General features: G+C 37.0%; 1 protein-coding gene across 1 annotated transcript in view; it reads left to right on the top strand.

The window, feature by feature from the left end:
• Positions 1-16137, top strand: part of SAMTOR (S-adenosylmethionine sensor upstream of mTORC1) — a 51220-nt gene that overhangs the window by 18710 nt on the left and 16373 nt on the right. The window contains exon 3 of the mRNA XM_084784370.1: positions 14266-14436. Within this exon, the coding sequence (XP_084640496.1) occupies positions 14266-14436 (171 nt within the window). The remainder of the gene's footprint in view (positions 1-14265; positions 14437-16137) is intronic.

Genomic DNA, 16137 nt, shown 5'->3' on the forward strand with positions numbered 1-16137 from the left:
AAACAAAACTAATAGGACACAAAATATGCCAAAAACACACAATGAAATAAAAAGACATCCCTCATAAACAACAACAAAAGAGAGTTACACACACACACACTTTTAATTTTAAATCAAGATTGTGCACTTGAGGAAAACATTTGCTATTTGTCTTTCTAATCTGGCTTATTTCACTTAACAGAATAATTTCCAGTCCGCTCCATTTTCCTGCAAAGACCATGATTTTTTTCTCTGTGTATGTGTACCATATCTTCTTTATTCACTTGCCTATTGGTAGGTATCCCCAGAAGTTCTGTTTCTTGGCTACTGTGAATAGTAGTACAGCAACAAATGTGAATACTATGTAACTTCAAGTACATACCAAAGACGGGTATAGCTGGTTCATATGACAATTCCATTTTTAGTTTAGTTTTTTTTCCTTTCCTTTCTTTTCTTTCTTTCTCTTATTTACTTATTTTTTCTTTTTTTGTTTTGTTTTGTTTTTAGAGACAGAGTTTCTCTGTATAGCCTTGGCTGTCCTGGACTCACTTTGTAGACCAGGCTGGCCGCAAACTCAGAGATTCACCTGCCTGTGCCTCTCTGAGTTCTGGGATTGCATGCATGCACCACTGTGCCTGCCTTAGTTTTGATTTGCTTTTAATACTTTTATGCTGCTGTACCCATTAACTATACAATTTATGAAACCTATTATTCCCCTGTCTTGTCTCCAGTGTGTAGAGTGCTTTTGATATTTTGGTCATGAATGAATGTGCAGAATTTTACATTTGTGGTGTTGTCAGTGCTCAAATAATACTGGACTTGAGAGCATTTGGGATTAAGAATGTTCTCTCTGTCCTAATGCTCCCTTCTCTCATGTGTTTCTAGTTCTCTTCACAAAAATGAGGTAATATAAAAGACTTCTAGCTGCCCATCTTAATGTTACTTTCAAATTTTACCTTTCAGTGAAAGAAAACAGGACTCTGAAAAGTTAGATTGCAGGTCTTAGGTAAGGAAAGTAAAGACTTATTTTGTACTGGATAGAAGTAAATTTCTGAAAAGCAATGTGAGAACATAAAAGCAAACTTTGATTCTCATTGGCTAGATGGAATTATATGAGAACCCAATGAAGAAAAAAAGCCAACAACAACAACAAAAATGACTGAAAATGGAATTAATAAACATGAAAGTACAGTGATAATACTAAAACATTTTCAAAACCTCATGGCACAGCTGGGTGTGATGGCGCATACCTGTAATCCCTGCACTGTGGGAGACAGAGGCAGGAAGATCTCTGCGTTCAAGGCTAGCATGTTCTACAAAGCAAGTCCAGGACAGCCAAGGCTACACAGGGAAACCCTGTCTTGAAAAACAAAACAACAACAAAAACCAGTGAAAAAAGTTGCTATTATACTCGTCTAATTGTCTACTGCCTAGAAATTATTTATTGTGAAATTGTTCAGCAGCTATTTTCGAGAATATATAATTATATTCTTGTTTATAAAGGAAAATGCTTATTTACAAAACAATGGCAGGAAATAGTACTAAAGATTGATATGTCTTTAAAAAAATCTTACTTTGCAACTGTAAATGTGACATTAGGCTCAAAAGCTGTTAGAGACTGAATTAATTGAAAAGTAAAAACATCATTCCTTACATTATTATCTAACTACAAAGAGAACATGTACATCCATGTTTGTAGGAGCTAGAGGCACTCCCTCAGCCAACTGCTAGCATTCACCATAAAGGTTCAAGAGCCTACTCATAAGATACAGATGCAGTTTCATCTAGTAAGATTTTTTTTGTGTGGAAATATTTGAGTTGCAATAATCCTTTGGAACCAACTTTCAATTTATAAGAACTAAATCAATAAATAAGATTGAAAACATGACTAAAAGGCACCAAGAGGAAAAACAATCATACAAATCCTGAATACACCAAGTAGCAAAGCTGGTTTAAGATTAGGATACAGATAATTACAACAGATTTAGACTTCTGTAATTACAGAAAGGTACTATATAATATAAAAATGGTGTGCATTTTTTGTTTATTTGTTTAAGTCTAGAGGAGAAAAGATGCAGTAGCTTAAAGGAATGAGGAAACAGCGAAGACTCATCCTTTCCTAAATAAGGGAGCATGGCTAGTGGGAGCATTTGCTGTCGTGTTTCTGAGAAGGAAGAGTCAGGCTTACCAGAGCAGCAGGACCTTGAAGTGGCAGAGCTTTCTTTTAAGCAATGGTTACCACTGAGCAGGTTGGATTCTCTAAAAAAATCAAACTACAGATGCAGTTCCTCATATCTTCTTCCTGATGCTGGACAGCAGGAGCACGAGAGGCTGGGGATTGACTGGAAGAGGAGAGAAGGATCTCTGTGCTTTCCTCCAAGAGCTGTCCCTCTGCACACAGAGACCCTCACTCTTGCTCAAAGCAGTCAGAATCAAATGGGAACTGATGCTTTCTAAACAGGCAATTGAGCTACATCCCAGACCAATTGCTACTGATGGATCCATGTATTCCTTTTTTCATCCCACCTCCTGTATTAGATGGGAAAAAAATGTTATTTTCTTTCTAGGGAAACTATTTTATAACAGTGTCTTTTAAGCACAGTGGCAGTATTTACGAAACTACCACATATCACAATGAAGCAGAAGAAAATGGCTTGTAAACAAACAAACAAACAAACAAACAAAAAGACCAGCAGATAAACTATATGTTAAAACAAGCAGACAAAGCCTTACTGCAATGATTACAAACATATATAGGCAAAAATAGAGAAAATTGTCAAGTAAATTTTAGAAATCTGAGAAAATTTTATAGCATTTCTCAATAGTTGATAAAATAAGATACCAAAAAAGGAAAATCAGTGAAGATATTCAGACTATTTGAATAGTGCAATTAGCCACTTTCAAGCAACGATCACAAATAAGCTCCATGAGGTTTTCTACAGAACTTACATTTTGGCCAAACCTCAGTGTTACAAAAAACAAAGTAGCAATGTAAAAAGAATAAAGCCACCAAGATCTAACGGCATTAGGACAAACTTTTCTGCTGCCCCGATAAGCCCACAACCACAGCAAACTACAGAAGAAAGCATTGAGCATGGGCTCGGGGTTCCAGAGTGTTAGTCCATCACCACCATGGCCAAAAGCATGGCAGCGGCAGCCAGGTAGCACTGCACGAAGCAGACAACGAGGCAGGATGTGAGACAGCGAGCGTGCGCTTGACCCTGAGTGAGCTAGATGGGAATGACATAGGCTCTGGAAACCTACAAGCCCCACCCACCTCCTTGACACGCTTCCTCCAAGACGGCTGTACCGCCTAACTCCAACAGTGGAGCAACATTCACATGTATGAGCCTATGGGCCTATTCTAATTAAAACTACCACAAAAATGTAAGGTTGTTCTGGAGACAGTAAGAAAAAATCTGAATTCATGAACTAGATATTTTTAGCACATTAGAAGACAACCCTTTTTGTGACCTGCTTGAGGTTATACCTGTACCTTTACATTGTACATTTTTTTGTGTTTGGTTATTTTATATTACATTGAACTGTAAGTATTTTACAGAAGAAATCTAACACTGAATTAGTCCAACTGAATGGCTAATAAAATCTTAGGAAATAGAAACAGCCCAGATAGCTATCAATTGGAGAATGGATCATGAAAATGTGGACACATACATAATGGAACAGTATTCAGTTGTTAAGAAAAAAAAAATTTGCAGGTAAATGGATGGAACTAGAGCAGTTGTGATAACTGAGCTCATCCTTCCAGAATGGTTAATCCAGAGAGACAAGCATTGCAGGTTTCCCCTCATGTGGATGGGAGCCTGTAAACTTCATATGTTTATGCTTCATTCGGAACACTCACAGAGCTTAGGGAACGAGCAAGGGCACTGAGAAGGAGGCGACTCTTTCAAGGAATGGGTAAAATAGAAAATAGCATTATTAAATAGGAAAATGGAGTAGGAAGGATTAGATGAAGTGTCAAATAAGAGGGAATATAAGGAGAGATAACCAACACTGAAAGCCTTTTGGAAAGCCATAGGGAAGCCTCCTATGTAGAACTATTCTAATGTATATACACAGTATAAAAGAGTTCCGAAGGAATCACCCTATAATGGAAGCAGGGGTGGAGGTGCAACACAGACAAACTACCCCAGCTAGAAACTGTACACTACCAAATAACTCATAGAGACTGTGGCAGGATACACAAGACTTGCACAGGTTCAAGCCAGATGGAGTCCTTGCACTGAGAGAGGGAAGTGGACACAGGGTCTCACCCCTAACCAAGAACCTGTTTGCAGTTGATAGCTGTGGGAAAAGGGAAATCCTTTTAATCCACTGGTGTGTACCTGGCTATATCAATCACAGTCCAGGGCAGGTTATGCCTAAGAGTAGTTTACCAACTACTTTAAGTTTAAAATTAAAGTACTATGTAAAATTACCAGGTAAATAGACATGCTGGTTAGTTGTTTTATTAGTTTAACACAAGCCAGGATCATATAGGAAGAGGGAGCATCGTTGAGATAACGCCTCCATCCACTTGGCCTGTAGGTAGGCCTCTGGGGCATTTTCCTGATTAGTGATTGGTGTGGGAAGGCCACCCTTAGGCAGTGCTTCTAGATTATAAAAGAAAGCCAATTGAGCAAGCACAGAGGGCAAGCCAGTAAGCACCATGCCTCAATAGCCTCTGCTTCAGTTCCTGTTTCCAGATTCCTGTCTTTAGTTCCTGCCTTGACTTCCTTCATGATTGGCTGACGGGGACGTGTGAACTGAAATAAACCACTCCTCCCCAAGTTACTGTGGGTCATGGTGTTTCTCATAGCAGTAGTTAGGAAACTATGTACTGTCTATCAGTGGTTTGATACAGTTCATTTAGCAGAATTACAGTAGTAAGTTCACACCTGTGGCTTTTGTGCTCCCCAGATATGGATTCTTGGCCAGATTTACAGTACCAGATATATGTTTCTTCATGCAGAACTGTCTTTAAATCTTTCAGTTAGAAAGTAACTGGTTATCCTCACAATTTTTGTGCCAGTACTACACTCATGGGCATATCTTGCCAGGCCACTTATTGTAGTGCACAGTGTTGATAACTTTCACCCCCAGCAGCCTACATAGCAATTTCCAGTGCTCTGAAAGTCAGTGGAATGGTGGAATCTTCTGGGTGAGTAGCAATTTGATTTACCTGCCTTGTGACCAACATCTGTGGTGTCTTCAGCAGTAGTATCTTACTCTCAAATTCCAGTACTCAGTCAAAGCAGTGGCAATAATAGCCTCTGTTGTTTGTGGAATATCTGGGCCACCACTCTCCAACATTTCCAGGGAATTGTCTCACACACCGCACTAGACTTTTTATTTGGCACTCTGGTTTCTGGGAGGAATCTCCTGTGTAGGGTAACTCCATTAAGCTCATATATATGTATATGCACACATATACATATATATATATATGCATGTACATGATGTGTATAAAATAGTAGGTTTTATATGGCTTTTTGAAACATCCTTAATGTTAGTTATTTCTTTCCCCACTCATTCGTCAACTCCTACCCCTCTCTCCACTTAAACCTCCCTTCACATTCCCCTTTCCCATTCATATCACCTGTGCTTTGCATTTGATGCAAATATCCACGTTATGAGTGAGAACATAGAACATTGTCTCTCTGGACCTGGGTTATTGTATTTAGTGAAATGTTTTTTAGCTACATCTATTTGCCTGAAAGTTTCATCATTTCATTTTCTTTACAGCTGAATAAAATTTCCATTGTATAGAGGTATCACGTGTTTTTTAGTCATTAGTTTTTGGACACCTAGGTATTTGCTAGTTATTGTGAGCATGTAGTAGGAAATACAGTTATGGTAGTAGATGTATTCATTTTTTGATAAACTACCACATTGGTTTGCCCTCCAATATCTACTTTCTCAATTGTAGGTGGTGACATGCTATACATTGTTTTCTGCCCCCTTTTGCATAATTGTGGAGATCATTCCATTTGGTACTATGTTAGATGTTTCCAGAGAGATAGAAGCAATATGCATGTATGCATACACAACATATACATACATTTATGTATGAATATATAGTAATAGATTGGTTAGAAAGAACTGACTCATACCATTATGAAGTCTGATATATCCTAATATCTTTGTTTTTAATTGTTAGATAAGTAAAACAGATTGCTTTTGATCTCATCCAACCAGCTCAAAGTCTGAATGGAATAATTCCCTTATATAACTAGAAAATTTCTTCTGCCTATTTTCAAAGAGCAGCAGCTTTTTCCTGCCTTTGCGATCAGTTTAAACTGACTTTTCCTGGCTTTTGAGATTATGGCTCTTTGGATATGACTACATAATCAGTATCCCATATCTGTGTCACTTTTAAACATCTTAATGTAGAGCTATAAGTCTATTATACTGAGTATCAGTGTATTGAAATGTCATACTATACATTATAAATGTTCTTTCTTATTGTTGCAACTAAAGTATATTTAGAAAAAATTTTGTGAATTGAGGACAATATGAGTTCCTGTTCATTATTCACTTATTTTCTTCTGGTGCTTTTATAATTTCATTTTTCTTGTCTTTACATATTTTATCTGTTTGGAGTTTAGCTGGTGTTTGTTGTGAAGTAACACTCTTGTGGTTTTCCTCCTTAAGTTTTCTTAATTATTTGTGGTTTTTTCCCACATGTACTTTAGAATCAATTGGTTTACTTATTTTTCTAATTGTTTAATATGAAATTATGACTTGTAGAAAGTGATGCCTAGTTATCTTGCTCATGAGAAAAAATTAGGTTGATTTATTCTACTTTTTAGTTAGCATTTCAAGGATTTCTATATAGTAGTTATATACATCTTGTTTTATTTCTAGGCATTTTATTGTTTTGTTGCTATTATAAGTATAAACTTTTCCTTTCATTATATTCTAACAGGCCAGTTAGTTCATATTTGTATGAACAGGTTTCTTGATACTTTGCAACTATGTGATATATATATATATATCACATTTAACATAATTTTAGTACTATTTGTGTTAGTTTACAATTGATTCTCTTGGGTTCTCCAGATAGTCACAGTATTATATTAATATTTTAAGTTTATTTCTTCCCCTCCAGTTTACTTGATCTGGTCTACTTCTCTTTATCTCCTGAGCCATCTTGGCAGCTCTGGTGTGTGTTTCTTGAGTATTAATGTAATGTGAACAGCTGTGTCAGGCTCCTGCTGCTTTGACTTCACAACTATGATGAACTGTGACACAGAATAAACTCTTTCTTCCTTAAATTGCTGTAGTCAAGAGTATTTTATCACAGCAACAGAAAAAGAGACAAAGACAAGGAATATGGCTCACTTCTCAGTTTAGCTTCCATTTCTCTTGGTTCCTATTATGTACGATTTCGTTAACTTACTCCGTGTGGAGAGGAGAGATCACAAGATAATAGCGGAGTCATCTTGCTCACCCATTACACAGCTTTGGCCTTTCATTCTAATTCTATTCAGAAGCTGAAACTTACTCATAATTAATTGCATATTTATTAAATACCTATCTTATAAGGAGACACATAGATAATGTTTTGACTTTCTAATCTAGAGTTCAAACTCTTCCACATTCCAGTTAGAAAACAGCTCCAGTGGTCTAAGGGCAAAATAGATTTATCATGGCCACAAGCTCACTTCAGTATAAATTTCTTAGTTTCTTTTCTGGTTACTTTGATAAAATAATCTGACTAAAGCAATTTACAGGAGAAAGTGCTTCCTCTGGCTCTTAGCTCTAGGTACAGTCCATTATAGTGTGCAAGTCAATGCAACAGGAACTAGAAGCAGTTGGTTGTATCTCTTCCACATTTTAAAAGTGATGGGCAATGAATGCTTCCTGTAGTGGTTAACTTGTTTCCCTACTTATATAGTCCAGGATCTCCTGCTTGGGGGAACAGTCCTGCCTACTGATGAGATGTGTCTTCTTACATCAGTCATCATCATTAAAATAATACTGTAGAGGAATTTTAATTCAGAACTTGGCTGCTCTGACAAGAGATCACATCCAAAGACCTTCTAGGTCTGTGATCTAACTGGAATACAGACACACATTTAACTCCAGGAGGCAGAGGCAAGCAGATCTTTGCGTTCAAAGCCAGCCTGGCACAGGCAATTTTCAAGTAAAGAAAAATTTAGGTCTAGGCGTGTTGAGGCTTGCAGAGTGTTGTTCAATTGAGTCAGGGAGTCGAGTTTGAGGCAATATAGTGGAGTTGAGTTTGAGGCAGTTTAGTTCAATGAATTCAGAAGCAGTTTTTACCAGCAGAGTTTTATAGAGACAGGCTACAGGCTGAAGAGAACAAGCTAGACACAGGTGAAGACAGTTGAGCAGAGAATGAGAAGGAGCCAGAAGATTAGAACAGATTGCTAGAGTTAGTTTGAGGCCAAGCAAAGCAGTTCAGTGAGAAACTGAGAGAAGTGAGATTGAATCAGCAAGCTAGGAGAGGAGTTTGAGCCAGAACAGCTGAGATGAACCAGCCAGAGCTCAGAAATAATGAGAAAGGGTGAGCTTATGCAACAGCAAGTCTCAGAGGCTGAAAACATTCTAGGCTTAGATTAGATTGTATGGAGACTATAAGCTTCCAGGATTAGGCCTAGGGTAGCAGACAAGCAGTAAGCCTCCAAGACAATACTTGAATCAGGAGAATAAAAGTTACCTTTACATGATACCCCAAGCAGCCATCATTCAAATGATTCTAAAATCTATCAAGTTGACAATTAACATTAACCATCCCCCTCCTGAAAGCATGAACAATATCAGCTATAAACAAATTATTTAAAAATTTTATTTTACCATGTATGTTTTGAATATCATCAAGCAGTCTGTGGAGAAAAATAGTTAAATTTCATTTCATGGTAGGAAATTTAATACTACTAATAATAACAACAACAATAGTAAGTGGTTTAAGAATCTAAAAGAAAAGTTGTTGATACTTTATCCACTTTAAATAACTAATAAATATGAATTTTTGAAGTGTGTGTCTTGACAAATTATAAGCACAAAATTTTTACTAGTTGCTATTCATATGTTTACACACACACACACACACACACACACACACACACACACTTACACTTGCTAGTTTTACTTAGATCCTCTGGTTCTACGTTGCACTGTTACATCCCTAGGTATGGTGTTCTATATTCATTCCATTACTATATTAGGAACACTATAAGTACCAAGAAATTCACTGACCAGTCTATGCTAGCCATCAGTTTAGATACAGCATAGCAAACTGAAATGAATATAATTATGTGGATTTGAAATGATTCACCTTTACAACCCTGAACTTTGATGTTAACCAAATTGAAACAAATAGGAATGGTTGTCTATAGGAATAATCTAAAAAAATAATAAATAAACACTTATAATAATGGTCTTGTGTATTGAACTGTTCAACTTTTTATGTCTTTAACTTTACACTTTTATAGTGTGTGATATTGTGGTATAGTTTGCTTTCAACTGAGGTTCCTGGCTCATAAGTCCTCCAAAGCAACTCATTATAAACTAGAAACTCTAGTGCAGGTCCTGGAAACTTCATTTCCCCCCAACCTCTGTCTTCAAGTTGCCCATGAGGAAATTCCTTGATGTTACCATCTTACAGTAGGCGGGAAGACCTTCCTCATTCTGGAAGGGTCCTGCCTTTTGCTCTACAGGGAAGAACATTTTATAATGAGAGCAAGAAGAATGCAGGCCTTGGTCTGTTTCAACAGTGTTAGCATTGGCTCATACCCTTTTTGTCTAAGCACATTTTTACAGGGTTCAGTCATGGCTAGGCAAGGAAATCTTTATTTGTGTAAGGACTGGGTACAGAGGGTTTCTACAGAGACAGGAAGCGTTCTAATCCTTTCCATACACATCTTCCTGTCTCTCTCCCTCTCTTAATTTGTATCCATGTGATACCTGTTAAAAATCAGTAAAACAAGTGTCTCCTTGACTACTTGAGCCACCGAGGCGTGGGAGGGCGTTCCAGCAGTGCGCATTCAGCTGCGAGGGTGGGTAGCGTGACCTGGCCATGTGACTGCCATCCAAGCGGACTGAGGGAATGAAAGAGAATTGGAGAGTGAGCCTCCCACCCGTGGGACCTGACACTCTGCACTGCAAAAGTGTGTTCAGGTTGATCTGGTATCTGCTACAGAAGTAATTGGTTACTTGTAGGGAGAAATACCCATGCCTTTTGAGACCACAAAGCTGTTCAGTATTAATAGGTCTGTGAAAGAAAAAGAAAAGGAAAAAAAAAAAAAAAGAACTTAGTTTTCCAACATTGTTTTTCCTGAACTGAATTTTTATTTGTTCTCATGGCAAATAAGAAGGAACATGATTTTAACATTTTGAAAGCTTACCTGGCTTTGTTGTCATAAACCAAGGGGGCCCTCCAAAACAACTCTTCTGCTATCTGTACAGCAGTGAAGCAGGCTCAGTGTAACCTATGACAATGTTTTTTCTGTATGTTGTCTCTGAATAGTGGTTACCTAAGCTTTATTGGAAGTGTATATGCCCTAGTTAAAGCTCATTAATATATATGAGTGTGTGTGTGTATATACATATGTAAATACAATATGCCACATACATATATATGTACTGCATGCATCTATAATGAAAATTTCTGTGTTAAACATAATTTATTAGTATTCAATATTACATAATTTTGTCATTTATAAAGTTACATTGATCTCAAACTTACCTCTATTTGACATTTTTATTTTTATTCAAATTTTAACTAAATATATCATTTCCCCTTCTCCCCTTTAGCCCCTCCCATGCCCTTCCTCCAACCCCTCCCATACGCCCTCCGCTTAAGTTGATAGCCTGCTGGATCTCTTTGTTGTGTGTGTATGTACATGGTCAGGGCTGACCACTTCATATTGATTATTCAATAGCTGCATTCATCACTGGGAGAAGCTAATTCTCCCTTTCTCAGAAGTCAGTAGTTTCCTGTAGTTCTTAGTCTAGGTGGGACTCCCTTAAATTCCCTTCTTCTGTGTTAGTGTGTCTATTGGTCGTGGTATGGTCACTGTTCTGTTGAGAACTCTCTTTAGATCCCTAGCCCATTTTTTAATTGAATCATTTTGTTTTCTCAACTTTTTTTTTTTTTTTTTAGTATTTTGTATATTATAATATTAGTCCTTTTTCAGACAGTTTTCAAAGAGCCTCACAATTTTGTGGGTTTCCTCTTCAATTGATTGATAGTTTTATTAGCTATATAGAAGCTTTTTAGCCTCATAAGTTCCTGTTGACCTGAATCCTGGGCACATAGAATCCTATTCAGAAAGTCTTCTCCTACAACTATATTTTTTAAGGTACTGCCTCTTTTTTTCCTAGCAATTTTAGCATTTCATGTTTCAAATTGAAGTTTTTGATCCACTTGAAGCTAATTTTTGTGCGGGGTGATAGATACAGTTCCAATTTTATTCTTCACATGTGGACATCCAGTTTTCCCAGCACTGACCATTTGTTGAAGATGCTGTCTTTTCTCCAGTATGTGGGTTTTGGCCTCTCTGTCAGCTACCAGATGGCTGTAATTACGTGTCCTCGTGTTTGGGTTTTCTGTTTCGTTACATGTTGGTTTCTGTGCCAGTACTATACTGTTTTTATTACTCTGCCTCTGTAATCTAGGATGATGATTCTTCCGGTTTCGTTATTTTTGTTCAGGATTGCTTTGGTTATCTGTAGTCTTTTCTGATTTTATAAGAATCTTAAATTTGTTTGTTTTTCCATTTCTGTGAAGAATGCTGTAAGTAGTTTGATTGGGATTGCATTGAATCTGTAAGTTGCTTTTGGTAAGATGGCCATTTTCACAATATTAATTCTACCAATTCATGAACACAGGGTGTCTTTTAAGTGGGTCTTTCCATTTCAAATGGTTTAATTAAGAAAACTCCCTCACAGGTGTACCCACCCCCCTTGGGTTTTAGTTGATTCTAGTTGTAGTCAGATTGACCACTGAGAATAGTCATGATTGATATGTAGTTATTATTGAAAGATTTGTATAGATTGCAATCATTTTTCTGTTGTTGTTTGCTAGTTTGTGTTCTTAGCTGCGTTTTGTATTTCATTCATTACAGCTTCATTTGTTTTCTTTCTAGAGTCTCTTGGCTGTGTTTATTCTTCCTCTATTTGAAGTATTGCTTCCCGTATTCTGCTTAGTGTTTTTATTGCTGTAGTTGGATATGAATTATTTTTAAGCTGTTTGGGTAATGGAAAGTCTTCTTTTTCCTTCAACTATGGCAAAAAGTTTCACTGGTTAAGGTAGTCTAGGTTGACAGCCATGGTCTCTTAGAACTTTGAGTGCGTTGCTTCAGAAGGCTTTCTGAGTTCCCATTGAGAAATCAAATGTTACTCTGATTTTTTTCCCTTTATATGTGACGTTTTTGGTTAACTTTGCAATTTTTTCTTTGTTCTGTATATTTAGTTTTTAAACTGTGATGTGCTGTGGGTTGTTTTGATCTACTCTATCTGTGGTTCTGTGTGCTTCTTATATCTCCAGAGGTGTGTTTTTCCTTAGTTGGGGACAGTTTCTTCTGTGGGCTTCTTGATGATCTGGACTGTACCTTTAACGTAGGATGTTTTGCCCTCACCCGTTTTTAAAACTGAAAAGATTTAGCCTTTTCATGTCTCACATGTCTGGTGTGGTCCATTTCTGTACTTTTTAACTAAAATGTTTGGCTATCTTGATCCTCTACTTGATCTTTGTGCCCTGATATTCTATCTGATGCTTAATTCTTTCTACTTTTAAGGCTTCCCCTGAATTTTCTAGTTGGAATATTGAGTTTTTCAATTCCATCTTCATCAGCTTGTGTTGTCTTCAACATTTCTATCTTTTTACTGAATTCTCTTCTCAAATCCTGAATTATCTTCATCATTGCATCATTTAGCCCTCTATTTGTGTTTTCCTAGGCATCACTGTGGTGATTATTGTTATCCTCTTAGAGTTTAATGAAGTATTTGCTTATTGTTTTTGAAATTACTTGAATATTTTGATAAAATTTATAATTATTCTAAATTCTGTTTCGGGGTTCATGTAGGTAGTTCTCATTAGAGAGAAGGTCTATAGAACTGTGAGCTTGATATGAGTCGCGTTACCTTGGCCATGTTGTTTTACATTTTTAGATTTGACCTGGGCACATGAACTTTTTCTTTAGTTTGTGTCTGGCATGAGAATGGGCCCAGCCTTCGATTGTGCTACTGCAGGAGCTGTGTGACTAGAGCTAGGCAAGGTAGAACTGACGATGAGCTGTTTTAACTGGACCTGGCAAAGATTCCTCCTAAACCACAGGTCTGGAGCTATGGCAGTGGGCAGAGAGAAGGATGAGATGGCTGAAGACCATCTTAGCAGTCAGAGATGGCTCATGAACAAAGCAGTTTCAAAGCCCATGGATCCAGAGCTAGAGCTGTACGAGTGGAAAGGACAATAGATAACGTGTATGATGAAATAAAGAAGGAACTACTTATCTAGTCAGCCAGGGTAGCTGAAGAAAAGGGGTCAGGGGGTCACTTGTTGCAGGTCTAGAGCTAGGCTTTGTGAGTATGCAGAGGGCAAATGGATGGTGAAATTGGTGGCAAAGGGAAAAGCAACTTACCTAGCAAGAGTGGCTCATTTTTTTTAATAATAATGGTGTTTGAAACTATAATGTACTTGTATTAATCACAGTTCTCTAAAAGAACAGAATAGAATGAATCTATCTATCTATACCTATCTACCATCTTCAAATAAATGAATACATACATAAATAAATATTTACTTATTAGAGTGGCTTGCAGTCTGTGGTCTATCTAGTCCAACAATAGCAGTCTACCAACAGAAGTCCAAGAATGCAGTTGTTGTTCAGTCCATGAGGCTGGATGCCTTGGCTAGTTAGTCCCCAGTATATGTCAGATCCTGAAGAAGTAGGCTCTAGTACCAATGAAGGAATGAGCCAAGGAGAGTGAGGGCAAGCAGGCCAAGAGCCAAGTGCTTCCTTCTTCCATGTCCTTCATAGGCTGCCCCCTGATTTAAGGTGGTTCTTCCCACCTCAAATGATCCAATCAAAAAAGATCCTTCACAGGTGTACCCGACCCTTGGGTTTTAGTTAATTCAAGTTTTAGTCAAATTAACAACCAAGAATAGAGATCACTGTGATATTTGATGTTTTAAAGTAGGACCTTCTAATTTGATTGTTTCACACCTTGAATAATGAAAGGTGCTTTCTTTTTTGTTGTTTTTTATTCATTTTTACCCCATCATATCTAATGTTTTAAAATATTTTGATGTTTTAGTGTCTGCAGAGAGTATTTCCAAAACGGTGGGAAGAGAAAAGCACTTGAAAAAGATGAGAAAAGAGCTGTACTCGCCACTAAGACCACTCCAGCCTTAAACGTGCATGAGTCTGCTAAACTTGAAGGTCGTTTAACAAACCTCAGCTTTACAAGCCCTGAATTTATAACTGAGTAAGTATCCTTTATCTTTTCCAGTCAGAGTTCTTCCCGGACCTGTGGTAATGTGGTAGTGTAGTAGAATGGGTTACATTGTGTAAAATCGTGTAAAAGGTTATCCTTACTTTCAGGCTATTTACTCTCTCCTCTGGTGTATGTAAGTTTGAGAATTACAAATTTATAATATTGCTAGCTATAAAACTATCATACAGCTTTAAGAAATATATGAAGATAGTGTTTCTACAGCATATTTTGTTCTTAATGAGAAAGTTTAAAAGATCATTTATTAACTGTTAAAATTATTACAAAAGTATACAGAATCAAAACAATGAAAGCCAATTAAAGAGTTTAAAGTAGTTAACCATTACGAAATTACTGATAATAAAAAATATGAACATGTCATTGTTGAATTGAAAATGTGCCTGCTGCTAAAACATATATACTTTTATGCTTTTATGCATATAGATATAAACCGTGAAAGTTCATGAGCATTATAATGCAGTTAATCATTAGTATTTAAACTATGTACATGTCATTGTGTCAGAATAAACTTTGTGTCATATAGTATTTTATTAATTGTTTGAAAGTTGTAGAAACATTCTTGATAAATGCTGAAAACAGCAAAATTAAACTCTTAAATAATTTCTGACGTTATATTATGTTAAAAGTATTACCTAGTTATAAGTTATTTCATCTAAATAAAACAAGCACACCATTGATTATTTAAATAGGAAAGAATAAGTCATCTGCACCGCTTATTATGACATATCAAACATCTTGTACCTTAGATGTTGTAAAATGTCTTAAATGTATTTAGGGTGGTGTCTTAGTGATAAAGCACTTGCTTAGCATCTGTGAGGCTCTAGGTTTTGTTGTGGGGTATCAACCAGAGAAGACTGCTTGGACAAGAGCCAATAGAAAGTCAGTATTAGCCAGCCAGCAACTACACTGTGTGCTCGGTATCCCAGTGTAGCACCAAGCATTTCTCAAGGTAAGCGTTTAAGCATAAAAGCCATGTTCTGGGTTAATGTATTTCAGTTAACAAGAACAGTTAGCCAGAAGCAGAACTACAGAAGCCAAAAAGCAAGGTAGTACATATAGAGACTTCTTCAGAACTATGGGCTTTGATGGATTAGGTGTTTATTTTATTTTTGGCAGGTGGTGCTCTCTTCATGCTGAGTTTCACATCCTGAATGGTACTTCTATATGGAGTCAGTTGTGCTAAGGTCTGGACCTCCTAAGGTCTGGAGCCCTATTACAGTTGAATCCTCAGTACTGCCAAATAAATAAAATGTTGATAAGAGTAAGCAATCATATAGCTGTTTACATCAAAGCAGGTAGCTGTGAAAAGCATTAACTTTATTTTCTATGTAGTTACAATGTGTGTGTATATATGTGTGTGTGTGTATAATGTGTGTACATTTCTAAATGCTTAAAAAATTATTTTTGTTTTTGTTTTTTGACACAGGGTTTCTCTGTGTAGCCTTGGCTGCCCTTGACTTGCTTTGTAGACCAGGCTGGCCTTGAACTCACAGTGATCCACCTGCCTCTGCCTCCCTGAGTGCTGGGATTACAGGCAAGCGCCACTGTGCCCAGCTTTTTAAAAAAAAACAAACAAACAAACAGTTTTTAAGATAGGCTCTCATTATGTATCTTGGTTGGCCTTGAATTCCTGGCCTCCTCCTCTTAAGTAGCTGAAACTATAGATGTATACTG

The sequence above is a fragment of the Acomys minous genome (genome assembly GCF_964271855.1).
Source record: "Acomys minous genome assembly, chromosome: 6".
In the NCBI taxonomy this organism is placed as follows: domain Eukaryota; kingdom Metazoa; phylum Chordata; class Mammalia; order Rodentia; family Muridae; genus Acomys; species Acomys minous.